At 46.2% G+C, this 15,143-nt stretch overlaps 1 protein-coding gene across 3 annotated transcripts in view; it reads right to left on the bottom strand.

Annotated features, from left to right (window-relative positions):
- Positions 1-689: 689 nt before the first annotated feature.
- The window catches only part of LOC308592809 (solute carrier family 2, facilitated glucose transporter member 5-like), a 56,497-nt gene continuing 42,043 nt past the window's right edge, over positions 690-15,143 (bottom strand). For all 3 annotated transcript variants that reach the window (XM_081204685.1, XM_081204683.1, XM_081204684.1), the window contains 6 exons: positions 14,071-14,258; positions 10,511-10,621; positions 4,268-4,369; positions 3,678-3,753; positions 3,427-3,554; positions 690-932 (listed from right to left, as the gene is read on the bottom strand). In XM_081204685.1, coding sequence (XP_081060811.1) covers positions 759-932; positions 3,427-3,554; positions 3,678-3,753; positions 4,268-4,369; positions 10,511-10,621; positions 14,071-14,258 — 779 coding nt within the window. In that variant the 3' untranslated portion in view covers positions 690-758. The remainder of the gene's footprint in view (positions 933-3,426; positions 3,555-3,677; positions 3,754-4,267; positions 4,370-10,510; positions 10,622-14,070; positions 14,259-15,143) is intronic.

The raw sequence follows: 15,143 nt of genomic DNA, 5'->3' as shown, positions 1-15,143 counted from the left end.
AAGCAGAATGAAAGCTTTGAAATCAGGCTGATTTGCTTCAGAATGCTTAGGAAGAGAGTGGCTTCACTTTAGAAGCAGTCTGAATATGCCCAAAGCAGGCTGATTTAGCTCAAGATTGAGACTTCATTCAAAGTGGATGTACACACCTAGTATATGTGGGAAGCCTGAGCTAAGCCAATATTGGGGAGCCTTGTTGGACCCCAACTCCCATCATAACATGACCATTGACCTTGCTGGCTCGGGATGATGGACCTTCAGTCTAAAAACATCTAGAGGGTCACTTGTTTCCTCATATCTGATTTAAGGCTTCTTCAGTATGAGTTAAGCATCTCCCTCTCTCTCCTCACAGGTTTCCAATCAGATTTGCAAAGCCTCTTTCAAATTCCCAAGCTGCAATTGCAGGCACTGAGCTGCAGTCTGTCCCAGGGCTGTATGTGCTTCAGACCAGCCATAATATTGTCTACACAATGTTCACAAACAGCTTCTAAGATCTTGAAGGGTGGTAGCTAGTGAGGTTTAGATCTGCTGCTTTGCGGAAATCTACCTATGTTCACAGAATAGCCTGAATATGGGGAGGAGGGAAAATAAAAATATAAAATAAAGGCTGTGTCTTCAAACTAGATGGGAAACTGCTATTATAAGTATGTCAACTGGGCTAAGACAAGTGAAGGATAACAAGAAGGGCTCTCTTGAATTATTATTGTTATTATTTAAAAAAGAATTTAATAAATAAACTGCATTGGTTGCTTCCCAAGTTTCTACTTTTCTGTCGGTTTCTTAAATTTGGTCTTCCTAAGCTTCTGGAGTGCTATGATTCTTCTAATATCCACAAAGGTCCTATTCTTGGTTTCTGGGAAATTCTTGAAGATATAAATAAACAGGCCTCCACAGAAAGGCAAGAACATAAGGAAGCTGTAGGTCCCAATTTTTGTCTAGAGATGAAAAGGACAGACTTGAGCATAATAGCATAATACAGAATTGTATTCATCCATATTTCACACACATATTCTGGGATCCTGCCCCCAACCCCCCCCCCCCCCCCAGAACTCACAGTTCTTCTAGATTCATGGTTCCAAACGTGGGGCACAATGCCCCACAGGGTGGCAATTTTATTTTTAAGGTGGGCAATTCAAGAATGAGTTATTAACAGTGAATAGTTATTAACTATTGCAGGTTAATTTATCACAGGGTCAGGGGAGCATCAGGATTTTAGAGATACTTGGGTGGGGCATGGTAAAAATAAAAAGGTTGGGAACCACATGTTCTAGACCATGTTCCTTCTGATTCTTTATCCTCAATCTGAGTTTCTGGCATCGGATAAGCTGGAGGATATTGCAGTGAGAACCACGAGCCCCTGCCCATGCCACCGTCCCAAATGCTGCTCCTGTCTTGCTTGGAGGAGCTATCACCTATACCTGAGATTGAGCACCTCCTTTGGGGTGTTCTTCTCCACTACATTCAACAAACAGCCATCCCCAAACCCTTTAGCTTTGATCAGAGGAGTTTTCAGTGGTGAACTGCCGGCTACTTCTTCACGCTCTACAAAAAGAGCCCTTCTACAGGTAAGACAGGTCATAGCAGCAGGGGTCAGCTTGCTTGTCTCACTACTGCTAGAGCTGGACTCCTCAGAGAGTGGGAAACCAAGTGATGTCTGTATATTGCTACTTCCTCCAACGGCAGCGGTTCTAACAGATTGAGGTTGAATCCTGACAAGACAGAAGTACTGTTTTGGGGGGACAAGAGGCGGGCAGGTGTGGAGAACTCCCTGGTTCTGAATGGGGTAACTGTGCCCCTGAAGGACCAGATGAGCAGCTTGGGAGTCATTTTGGACTCGCAGTTGTCCATGGAGGTGCAGATCAATTCTGTGTCCAGGGCAGCTGTTTACCAGCTCCATCTGGTACCCAGGCTGAGCCTCTATCTGCCTGCAGACTGTCTCACCAGAGTGGTGCATGCTCTGGTTATCTCCCGCTTCGACTACTGCAATGCCCTTACATGGGGCTACCTTTGAAGGTGACCAAGAAACTACCACTAATCCAGAATGCGGCAGCTATACCGGTGACTGGGGGCAGCCACCAAGACCACATAACACCAGTCTTGAAAGATCTACATTGGTTCCCAGTACGTTTCTGAGCACAATTCAAAGTGTTGGTGCTGACCTTTAAAGCCCTAAATGGCCTCAGTCCAGTATTCCTGAAGGAGCGTCTCCACCTCCATCATTCTGCCTGGACACTGAGGTCCGGCACCGAGGTCCGTCTGGCGGGTCCCTCACTGCGAGAGGTGAAGTTACAGGGAACCAGGCAGAGAGCCTTCTTGGTAGTGGCACCCACCCTGTGGAACACCCTCCCACCAGATGTCAAAGGAAAAAGCAACTACCAGACTTTTAGGAGACATCTAAAGGCAGCCCTGTTTAGGGTATTTTGTTGGAAGCCGCCCAGAGTGGCTGTGGAAACCCAGCCAGATGGGTGGGATATAAATCTATTATTATTATTATTATTATTATTATTATTATTATTATTATTATTACTATTGTTTTTATTTTGAGCTTAGGGTACATGAGCACAAGGTTTGATGATATAAGAAGTGAGTATCCTTAAACCCATTCAACCACTGGAAGTAGAAGATTGAGATGTGTGCAGTAACCTGGAAGCTTTCTTATGCAGAGTAATAAACTCAAAGGCTTCACACATTCTACCAATCAGAGCAGCTGGTGGCATAGTGTGGGGGGCACAGGGTTATGGGCCTGGGCATAAATTTATGAGGGAGAGCAACCAGGCGCTGCCACAACAGGCTCCCTCATCGAGGCTGCAGCTGTGGGGAGGCAAGCCGCACTCAGGCTGGGGTTTCTGGGGGGACAGCAGCAGTGCCTCCTTCTCCTCATGGCTGGTGAAGGGATGTCTCCACATGCCCCACCCCTAGGCTGACCAAGAAGAAAAGTGCGGTTTTGGTGCACCCACCAAGGAGTGAAGGATGAACACCTGAAACTGCTTTGTACAGAGTCAGACAATTTGTCCAACCAGTTCAGTACACTGCCTGGCAGCAGGTCCTTAGACAGAGGTCTTTTCCAGGAGATACCAGAGATCAGGTCTGGGACTTTCTGCACACAAAACTATGGCTCCTTCCCTGGAAGCAAGAGCAACTTCCTCAAGGTTAAGAAGTGGTTTTCATGGCCAACTGGGCATTTGAATATTGTTCAGATTGTTTGAACCTTATTAGGAAATATGCACATCTTCAAGATGCTTTAACATTCACATTGAACAAAGCACAAGACAAGAATACTGACAAATCCATCCATCTGAGGTTATGGCTTCATATCTTGGGTTTTACCTGAGGGCTGGGTGGGTGGATAATGGTGAGGTATAGAGATGGATGAAACTCATTGACGCAAACTTTGCAGCTTGCATCAAGCTGACTATCAATATCACTCACCACAATTTGAAGGAACACCATCATCATAAGAAGGTGTGAGAACCACTGCACAAATCCCGCAATCACAAAGGCTGAGGCCCGTGACGACTGAAGGAACATTGCCACCACAATTACATTTGGAAGTGGACCTTGGTGGAAAGAAAGGGTTCATGACATGGATCACCGTTTCACCATAGAACTCAAATATTCCTCTATGCAATTAATATCTTGCAGATCATTTAAGGAGATCAGAACATAATGTGAGCAATTACCTGGCCCAACGGAGTGTGCTATAACAAATACTTGGATTAAAAGTATGTTGACATACGCCATCTCGTTGATGGTGACCTGTTAGTGAAAGTAGGTTGCATTTCAGTTATGTACATGTGATATTGACAGGTGCCCCTTATCTAGTGCCGGGGTAGTCAATGTTGCTAGACTACAGTTCACATCATCCCTCACCACTTTCCATGTTAGTTGGGGCTGATGGGAGTTGGACTCTAACATCAATGGGACGGCAACCACTTTGGCTAGAATTGCTGGCCAATTGAATACAGAAGGTGAGACAGAACACCAAGATCTCCGTCTCTCTGAGTTCTCTTACAACATCCATATGACTTTCACAGATGGGAGGCTATGTCCATTCTCAGCCATTCCCTTCAAGCCTTCGCACAAAATCCAAATGAATTGTATAAACCAAAAGAACTTTTTGCTCAAGTCTTCTTCCACAGATGTACCCATCAGCATATACAGCCAACTTCCACATTAACTTTGTTGCTATTACATAGCATGGTGTATAGGGGGAGCGAGAACGGGGCTAAATGACAGCCCATTTGGTGATTCTCAACTCTCAATTACAAACCTGCATTTCCAGGGCCATGGTTAACAGAACACAGACGATGCTGCACATCGCAAAGCCAATCAGAAGCAGATACCTATGTCCCTTAGAATCAGCGAGATACATCTAGAGAATATAAAGAGGAGGAAAGGAGATATGGGAAAATACAATTCAACATAAGTTAGCTTATATTGGTTCCTATAAAAATGGTAGAAAGCATTATTAAAGCTAATATTAGGAAGCATATGGATGAATATATCAGTGTGGCTTCTCCAAAGGCAAGTCCTGACTAACCTTTTAAGAGTTCATTGATAGTGTCAGTGTAAACAAGCTAATGCAGTATAACCAAATTATGCATTTGGGGGATATTTTCCAACATCACACCCTGTGAGGACAGGAGTCTTGACTAGACGGGTCTTTAGCTCATCTAGAGTCTCCAACAAGACTCTTTCAATGTTCCTATGAAGTGTGAGAGAGACCATTATGAGAGCAAATGAGGTGTGTAGTAAGTAGTGTTAGACTTGATTCTTTGGAGTATAAAATGAGAATGCCCCATGCTCCTTGGAAGAAGGGTGGGATAAAAATGCTAATAGAATTTTAAAAGCCAGTGGTGCTATGCGGTGTGGGTTGGACTCTGGTAGAAACAGACCACAAAACCAGGAGTGAGGGGCGAAACTATAGTAGACAAAAGGAACAGAGAAAAACCCCAATTACATAAAAGGACCAGTTGTATTTTATGCCTACTGTCAGGGAACTGACATCGGAGCTAGAGGCGGAGGGAAGGCTCTCAAATGATGCTGGAGAAGGGCCCAGGAGGGAGAGAGGCAGCTCAGCAGATGGGGAAGCTAATCAGCGCAACACCAGGGATAAAGGTGGGCAGATGGGGGAATCGGCGAGAGGGCTCCAGGACTCTTCACCGGACACCAGTGGGGAGAGCACGGGTCCTCTGCTACCCACGCCCTCCCTGCACAGAAGACTTCCACGCAGGGAGAGTAGGAGGAGACTTGGCGTCAAACAACTTTTATGTTGGAAAAGGTTTAAGAAACGCCCACTGACGGATTCTGCTAGCGACTGAGGCAGCCACGAAGTGAAGGGCTGTCCAGACAGAAAGGTTTAACCAGGCAACATAGCCAGGAGAGGTGGCAACTTATGCACGAGCAACCCATACTCATTACAGCAATCCGTCAGTCCCTGACGTCGCTCGTGCACAGCGACAGGCAGGCAGCATCATGAGCAAAACCGGAGAAGCTGGCGCCACGGAGGGAGCAGCTGGAGTGCAAAATCTGGTGGAGAGGAACCGAGATTTGGAACAGCATGTGGCTCTTCTGACAGCGCGGCTGGACGAAAGGCGGGCTCAGGATGCTCAGGTCAGACCCACCCCCGTAGCAAGGAAGGTACCGGGACTGGTACACAATTTTGGAGGGAAACCCCAGGACTACAGTGTGTTCCGAACGGAAATAGAGTACGCGTTGGAACGGCAACAGAATGATTTTGCAGACGATGGGGAGAGGGTTGCCTATATTGTCGGACATCTGCAGGATGGGGCCAGAGAATGGATCAGGCCCCTAATGGCAACGCAGAATGCCGCCTTGAAAGACCTGAGGAAATTCTTCCAGGCGATGGATGCGATGTATTCCAGTGATGTACAGCAAAGTGTGACTCGGCGAGAACTGATGGGCTGCAAACAGGGGAACCAGTCAGTTAGAGACTACTGGTCACGCTTTGCCATGTTAGTCCACCGGCTCGGGTGGGAATTGGACTCTGAACCCATTCAAATGCTGTTCGAGGAGGGGTTGTCCCCAACGGTGAAGGACGAGCTTTCCCACGCACCCCGCCCGCAGTCGATGGATCAGCTGACCAAGGCTGTTCTTGCAATTGGTGTAAGGCAGGAAGCGCGGGCCCAGGAGAAGCGGGAAGGGAGAGAGCAACATTACCATGACTACCGCATTCCTGAAATGCCAAGGCAGCCTTCCCCGCCGGCGGAGCCAATGGAAATAGATGGGGCGCACGCGCGGGAGGTTTCAAACTCCAGTGAAGGTCGCAAAAGGGAGGGAAAGGATGGGAAAACCACCAAGATGTGTTTTCTCTGCCAGCGGCCAGGACATTTTGCCAGGGTCTGCCCGCAAAGAAAGGCCTGGCAAGGGATGGTGGGAGCTGGAGGGGGTGAGGAGGAGATGGTAAAGGGGCAGGAGCAGGGAAATGCCAACGCTTGGCTGCCACTCAGCGGGCACAGCAGCCAGGCCAGCAACCAATAGAAGTGCCCCAACCAGACCCCCCCCAGGGCGGCTATAGCCATCAAAGTGGTGCTAGAACTCCCGAATGGGCACCCAGTCAAGGTGAAAGGGCTGTTGGATTCAGGCAGTTCCTGCAATTTCTTCAGCAAGGACTTTGCACTAGAGCACCAGCTCCACCTGCTGCCCTTGGATTTCCCCTTGCAAGTAACCACCATTGATGGCAGGGAGCTTCTGGGAGGGGAAGTGACGCACCAGACCCCACCAATGAGAATGAGGGAATCCAGGCACACAGAGACCATCGCCTTTCACGTAGCCTCACTGGCAGGGCCCCCAATAATATTAGGGATGAGCTGGCTAGCACAACATGATCCAGTGGTGGCATGGCATCAGAGGACAGTCACCTTTGGGTCCGCTTACTGCTTGGAACACTGTCTAGGGGGGGAAACCCCAAGAATGACCATGGCCAGGGTGGCTGGGATAGCTGTGGAGCCGAAAGGGGAGGTGCCACCACAATATGCTGACCTGCAGGAGGTCTTCAGCGAGAAGGAGGCAGATAGCCTACCCCCCCATAGGCCCTTTGACTGCCAAATCAACTTGCTCCCTGGGGCGCAGCTACCGGTGGGTAAACTGTATGCCATGTCGGACAGGGAGATGAAGGAGTTGCGGGAATTTATTGACAAGAACCTGAAAAGAGGCTTCATAAGAGAATCAAAAGCGGTAGGGGGCAGTCCGGTGTTCTTTGTGGACAAAAAGGACACTAATCAACCCAGGCTCATTGTGGACTATAGGGCCGTCAATTTGTTATCAGAACCAGTGACCATCCCAATGCCCAGGATTGACGACATTTTAACACGGGTGAGGCAGGGGAAATTTTTTACCAAGCTTGATCTCAGGGGAGCATACAACTTGATTAGGATGAGGGAGGGGGATGAATGGAAGACCACAATGTTCACACCCCTGGGGGGCCTTTGAGTACCTAGTTATGCCTTTTGGATTACAGTCAGGCTCCACCTGTTTTCAAGCTTTCATGCACCACGTGTTGGGGTCCCTGCTGTACAAGAACTGCGTAGCCTTCTTGGACGACGTCTTAATCTATTCGGTCAATGAGGAGCAACATGTCAGAGACGTCAGGGAAGTGCTAAAACGACTGCAGAAGCACCAGTTGTGGGTCAAGCTGGAAAAATGTCAGTTTCACGCCACAGAAGTCAAGTTTCTGGGGTACAAGTTGTCTGACAAGGGCCTAGCGATGGACCCAAGCAAGGTGCAGGCAGTGCTGGAGTGGAAGGCTCCCAAAACACGGAAGGACGTGCAGAGGTTCCTAGGGTTCAGCAACTTCTATAGGAAGTTCATCAAGAACTTCGCCCACTTGACAGCACCCATCACAGATTGTCTCAGTAGCAAAAGGAAGTTCGTCTGGACAGAGGAGGCCCAGCAATCCTTTGAAAAACTGAAGAAGGCATTCACATCGGAAAAGCAGCTCCTGCACGTGGATCTGGAGAAACCCATGAGGCTAGAGACCGACGCGTCCGACAGAGCCATTGGGGAGGTTCTTTTGCAGCCAGGGAGGAGCAAGCAGGAATGGAAACCGTGTGCCTTTTTCCTGAGAAAGCTGAACAAGTCGGAGCAAAACTATACTGTGTATGACTGCGAACTGCTTGCGATCTTTGAAATTCAATACGTGCCAGGAGAGGAAAACGTGAGAGCAGATGCTCTCTCCCGGAAGCCGGAATACATGGAAGGAGAGGGGCCGCCGGAGATATGACACGTGATCCCCGAGGACCGATGGGTGTGTGGGGGAACCTTGGTGGGGAAACGAGAACTGGCCGGACTTACTAGAAACGACGTGTTCGCACAAACTAAAATCCGGGAACTCCCAGACGGAAGAGAAACCCAAGGAGGGTTTGAGGAGAAGGAAGGGGTGCTGTACTATAAGGGGGCACTGTATGTACCAGGGGAGACCCTACGGGGGAAGGTACTCAAACAACTCCACGACAACCCCACAGCTGGACACTTTGGACAGCACAAAACCATGATGCTCGTCACCAGGCAGTTCTGGTGGCCCAGGGTGAGGGAGGATGTACGGGAATATGTACGGGGGTGTGACCGCTGCCAAAGGGCAAAGGGGGAGTGGGCTGCCCCCACAGGATTACTGGAACCCTTACCCACGCCGGGGAAACCTTGGGAGGTGGTGTCCATTGATTTTATGACCGATTTGCCCAAGTCAGGGAACTGACATCGGAGCTAGAGGCGGAGGGAAGGCTCCCAAATGATGCTGGAGAAGGGCCCAGCAGGAAGAGAGGCAGCTCAGCAGATGGGGAAGCTAATCAGCGTAACACCAGGGATAAAGGGGGGCAGATGGGGGAATCAGCGAGAGGGCTCCAGGACTCTTCACCGGACACCAGCGGGGAGAGAATGGGTCCTCCGCTACCCACGCCCTCCCTGCGCAAAAGACTTCCACGCAGGGAGAGTAGGAGGAGACTTGGCGTCAAACAACTTTTATGTTGGAAAAGGTTTAAGAAATGCTCACTGACGGATTCTGCTAGCGACTGAGGCAGCCACGAAGTGAAGGGCTGTCCAGACAGAAAGGTTTAACCAGGCAACATAGCCAGGAGAGGCGGCAACTTACGCACGAGCAACCCATACTCATTACACCTACACTTCTCAGGAAAATCCTGCCTTGGGAAATGTTTTTATGAGCAATTCTCATAAAGTGCACAAGTGAAATCACTGTAGTATTTAATTTAATTTAATTTAATTTACATTGTTTTGTATAACATATAAGCCTCTTAATAAAATAATAATAATATCTAAATGGTGTACATTAAAAATACAGTGGACGCTCGGATTGCAAACATGATCCGTGCGGGATGCACGTTCACAACATGCAGTGTCCAGAACCCACAGCGGCACATCTGCACATGTGTGGGTTGCAATTTGGCATTTCTGCACATGCGCGGCTGCCGAAACCCGTTAAGGTACTTCTGGGTTTTGGCGGTCCGCAACCCAAAAAAATGCAACCTGAAGCGTCTGTAACCCAAGGTATGACTGTATAAAATAATGATCAATAGAGCACAGATAAAGTCAGCAAAATTTTCAAAGCAAGTAGACTTTCTGAAATAATAATAAAAAAGTTTTCTGTAGCCATCTAACACGGGATAGTTGGGTTTTCCTGCTAAAGTAATGCTGTATAATGTTGTGTATAGTTTGTAGTGGTAGTAAATGATTTCAAACTGTGCTGCTGCCATGTGTGATGTTGACTGATGATACAAGCATTCTGCTAAAAATATGTGTCCCTAAGGAATGATAGTTCTCGGTCATATCTGAATGAAGATACCCTTCACTATGGAGGAATCCACATATAAACAACAGCTATTGAAGCATGGTGTGCCTTTGAGTTTGCACATTTAGCCAACATGGTACTCCCTAAATCTTAAGGCCTCCCATCAGCTCCAGCCAGCTGGATGAGGAAAAGGTGTAGAGAAAGTTCAGTAAGTCAGTAATAAATAAATTAAGTAATAAAGTTCAGTTGTTCAAAAAGTCGCAGTATCTGAAGAACAAAAGATTGGTTTCCCCTGTTGTATAGACTTGCAGCTTATAGGGTATTTCTTTACCATAGATAATTAAAATTTAACTGGACTTTCTTAAGGGAATTTTGAGAACTTTGGTTCTTCTGCAGTAGGGGCTTCTCCCTACAGTTAGTCTAGATTTGAAATTCGATTGTCTGGATACTTTTTATCTTATAATTATTTTTGATGCAAAAACAAACAAACAAACAAACAAATGTTCAAGCTGATTTTTTTTTACCCTTTTAGATGACTTCCAATACAAACTAGAATACAGGTACTGTGTGTAAATAACTATGGTTCTCTTACAAAGAATGGTCAGAGACCTCTCATAATGCTATCATTAAAAAAATGTTTATTTTTCATGGGGCTGTGTTGTGGGGTTGGGGAGACTGTGATACTTAAATTTCTTTCCTTTGAAGAACAGCGAGTTTCAGAAGGAAAGAGACATAGAAGTGGAAAAGGCTTACCGCGATCAAGAGTGAAATTAAGCCAATAATAATTGTGACCATACGAAGCCACCGCAACATCTTCTCATCTGCCCCTGCAGCCATGCAGATTATATCTACATAATAGTGCACCTGAAATCAGAAAAGAATAATCAATATTCTAATCTTGGTCAACCTTGGTCAGACCACACCTGGGCTGGATCCAGACACATCAAAGAAGCGTTTCAGGAAATCACGTGGTGAACATTATATGAGAAATCACGTTGGCAAAAATGGAACTCCACAGTGCCATCTGGTCTCACCGTGTTATAATGCATATACAAAGCATACAAAAAGATATTTCTTTACCAGTCTAGCTGCGTCTCTGGAGTAATGTGTCCAGTTTGGGAATCACAATTTAATAAGGATATTACAAGCTGGAACGTGTGCAGAGTAGGGCGACCAAGATGATCAAGAGTCTGGAAACCAAGCCTTATGAATGGTTGAAAGGGTTGGATATGTTTAGCCAGAATAAGATTAGATTGAAAGAAGATATGATAGCCATCTTCAAATATCTCAAGGGCTGTCACGTGGAACAAGCTTCTTTTCTCCTTCTCTAGGGGGTAGGACGCGAACCAATGGCTTCTAGTTACAAGAAAGGAGATTCCAACTACTGTAAATATCAGGAAGAACTTTCTGACAACAACAGCAACAATTTTTTATTATTATTAATAATAATATTTTATTAGGTTTTATCAATAGAAAAGTTCAGAAAAATACAAAAACAAAAAATACAAAATTACAAAATACAGAAATACAAACATTAAACACACAATAAAGAAGAAAAAAAACACATATAAAAGAAAAGAAAACTCCCTCTTTCTTGATTTCTCATCTTTAGTTAACTTATTTTCCTGACTTCCTCACGTCTCCCTTTTTTGTATCCCTTTTAAAAACTGGTTCAGCAAATTCATGTCCTATTAGTTTATCTATTATCAATCCCATCTTACATTTTACCTTGTTGCTCGAACCCCTTCAATTCATTTCAATGTCATCAGCATTCAAAAATTTTACAATATTTCTGTAAATAAGTTTTAAATTTCCTCCCATCTTCTTCCACCAATTCTTCTCCCTGGTCTCGGATTCTGCCAGTCATTTCCGCCATTTCCATATAGTCTATTACAACAATTTATTATTTATATCCTGCTCATCCGGCTGGGTTTCCCCAGCCCCTCTGGGCAGCTCCCAACAGATTAAAAAGAGAATAAAACATCAAACTTTCTCCTAAACAGGAGTGCCATCAGATGTCTACTAAAAGTAAGATAGTTGTTTATTTCCTTGACATCTAATGGGTGAGCGTTCCACACGGCGGGCACCAGTAACTGAGTAACAGCTGTTTGACAATGTAATGAATCCTTGGAGGTTTTTAAACAAAGGTTGGATGGCCAGCCCTATAAAAGAGGCTCCTTATGAGACCGGAGGAAAATCGCCTGACTGTGAGGTGTGGAGGCCGCTCCCTGCAAGGCCCTTTCCACCTGGCCTAGGGGGCGAGGCCCACACTCACCCAGCCCTATAAAAGAGGCTCCTCATGAGGCCGGAAGAACATCGCCCGACTATTGTTTTATTGATTTAATATGCTGTACACCGCTTCGAGGTTTTTATTAAAAATATAAAGTGGTATAGAAATTTAATAAATAAGTAAATAGAATTTGCATGATTCCCAATCATAGAAAATTGTCATATACAGCTCTTGGTCTATTTAGCACAGAGCTGGACCATAGAGAAGGCTGATCGTCGAAGAATAGATGCTTTTGAATTATGGTGCTGGAGGAGACTCTTGAGAGTCCCATGGACTGCAAGAAGATCAAACACATCCATTCTTAAGGAAATCAGCCCTGATTGCTCACTGGAAGGACAGATCCTGAAGCTGAGGCTCTAATACTTTGGCCACCTCATGAGAAGAGAAGACTCCCTGGAAAAGACCCTGATGTTGGGAAAGATTGAGGGCACAGGGAGAAGGGGACGACAGAGGACGAGATGTTGGATAGTGTTCTCAAAGCTACCAACATGAGTTTGACCAAACTGCGGGAGGCAGTGGAAGACAGGAGTGCCTGGCGTGCTCTAGTCAATAGGGTCACGAAGAGTCGGACACCACTAAACGACTAAACAACAAGAGCAACTGCTTACACTGAATGGTACCGTATTTTTTGCTGTATAAGACTCACTTTTTTCCTCCTAAAAAGTAAGGGAAAATGTGTGTGCGTCTTATGGAGCGAATGCAGGCTGCGCAGCTATCCCAGAAGCCAGAACAGCAAGAGGGATTGCTGCTTTCACTGCGCAGTGATCCCACTTGCTGTTCTGGCTTCTGAGATTCAGAATATTTTATTTCTTGTTTTCCTCCTCCAAAAACTATGTGCGTCTTGTGGTCTGGTGCGTCTTATAGAGCGAAAAATACGGTAGATGCCTTTAAGGGTTTAACCGTTTCTCAGCCCCAGCTGTAAATGCTAAGGAGACCTTTGTGTAAACCTAGGTCTTGGCTGGAGGGGAAGTTGTAGCCTCTGCCTGCTCTTCGTTGGTTAAAGGCATCCTGTTTGAAGCCCAGACAGGGAATAGGGTCATACCACTCCTCAAATGGGGAATCCTGGGGGGGGGTACCCCTATTTGATGTAGGTCATAGGTGGTTTCTCCTTAGGTGTACTCCCAGCAGGCGGGCAGGCATGATATAATCTGATACAGTTTGGCTTTACCCAATGCCTATGCCAAACCACTCACATCTGTAACCGATAAAAGTTGTGGCCTATTTGATCCCATAAAATCATAAGCTGTTGCCTTGTCTGATTAATCACCCTTAAGGAACTGCAGGGTCATGGGGTCTTGGCACACAAATAATGTAGTACACTCAACATTTCAGAAAAAGGTAAAGGACCTCTGACAGTTAAGTCCAGTCACAGATGACTCTGGGGTTCCTGCGCTCATCTCGCTTTACAGGCTGAGGGAACCGGTGTTTGTCCGCAGACAGTTTTTCTGGGTCATGTGGTCAGCATCACTAAGCCGCTACTGGCGCAATGGAAACACCAACACCAGAGCAGCGCACTGAAATGCTGTTTACCTTCCCGCCGGAGTATTAATCTACTTGCACTTTGGGGCATGCTCTGGAACTGCCTGGTTTACAGGAGCTGGGACGGAGCAATGGGAGCTCACCCCGTTGTGTGGATTCGAACCGCCAACCTTCTGATTGGCAAGTCCAAGCTCAGTATCAATCTTTTCCACTGCATGATTCAAATTAACCCCAACTGTTCTGTAGCTGTCAAACATTTACTCCCAGACAATGCCATATTTCCCGTAGTGTCTGACTATAACTTGTGCATGGGTGGAGAACTTGTGGTTCTCCAGGTGCTATTGGACAGCAGCTCCTAGCTGTGACTGATGGGCACTGAACTCCCAACAAAACCCACAGAGTAGCTCCCTGAGTAGAAATACTTTGGCTGTGTCTAAAGACAAGCAGTGATAATTGATGCCACAGCCTTTAAACCCAATGAGCCCTCTATTATCTGGCTCCACCTCCAAACTTCTTTTTTAAGGGGGGCTAATGCTTTGCTTACCGCACCAATGCCGTCAAGCTGTGCACCACCTGTCAAGACAACTATGGTGATGACCTGCGTTCTCAGGTTTGGGGATGATAGCAGTTTAGCAGCATTCATGTTCTTTTCTGCTTTCTCATAGAGGTCCTCCTGACGGAGTTCATTCATTTCATTCTCCACATCATCCTTGCCTCTCAGCACCTTCAGTTCTGCATGGGAACAGAGGCAGAAAGAATTAGGATTCAGTAGAATAAGAGTCTCAGAAGAATGAGGATATTGTTAAGAAGGAAGCAGGAAAGGGGAAGTCCAGAGGGTCAAATCTCTTTAGAATGTCTGGGAATTATTTAAAATGGTCAGTATAGATGTTCAGCTAGAATATACAACACTGATTGGTAATAATATCTAACAGGGCCAAGGGGATGCCACTGTGGTGAATGAATGGAGTTAAGGAAGCTATTCAAAGCAAAAATGACTTTTTTCAGAAAATGAAAGTCACATACAAATGAAACTAAAACTTGCAGAGTGGGGGAACCCAGTAGGTAGTAGTGGGGAGGAGTCAGCAATCATTGTGCATGTTCAGCTGCATTCAAACAGTGCTTTATTCCACTTCCTGGCATTTATTTACCTGATAATATCCACAATTTATGTGACCCTTCCCACAACTTAAAGGTCTCTTCTGGATATCTAGCAGAAGGTTAGCATTCATTTCCATGTCAACTGCTTCCAGAAAAAAATCTGCTTCCAACTCCATTAACTTAAAAAAATGAAGGAGGTTTGCACTATAATTCTCGCACCGTGAAAAAATTTGGGGTACTATTTTGGCATACAGTTCTTCCCTGCCACTTTCATGGGTGAATAATAGGGGAACAGAAGCATGCATGCACTTAAAGAGTGGCGACATGTCCAACAACAACTGGTGTTGTGTCACGCCATACCCATATTAAAGGGTAAAAGGACCCCTGACCATTAGGTCCAGTCATGGATGACTCTGGGGTTGCGCCACTCATCTCACTTTATTGGCCGAGGGAGCCGGTGTACAGCTTCCGGGTCCTGTGGCCAGCATGACTAAGCCGCTTCTGGCGAACCAGAGCAGC

Source organism: Podarcis bocagei (genome assembly GCF_964188305.1).
Source record: "Podarcis bocagei genome assembly, chromosome: 8".
Taxonomy (NCBI): Eukaryota; Metazoa; Chordata; class Lepidosauria; order Squamata; family Lacertidae; genus Podarcis; species Podarcis bocagei.
This window is presented reverse-complemented; position numbering and strand designations above follow the sequence as displayed.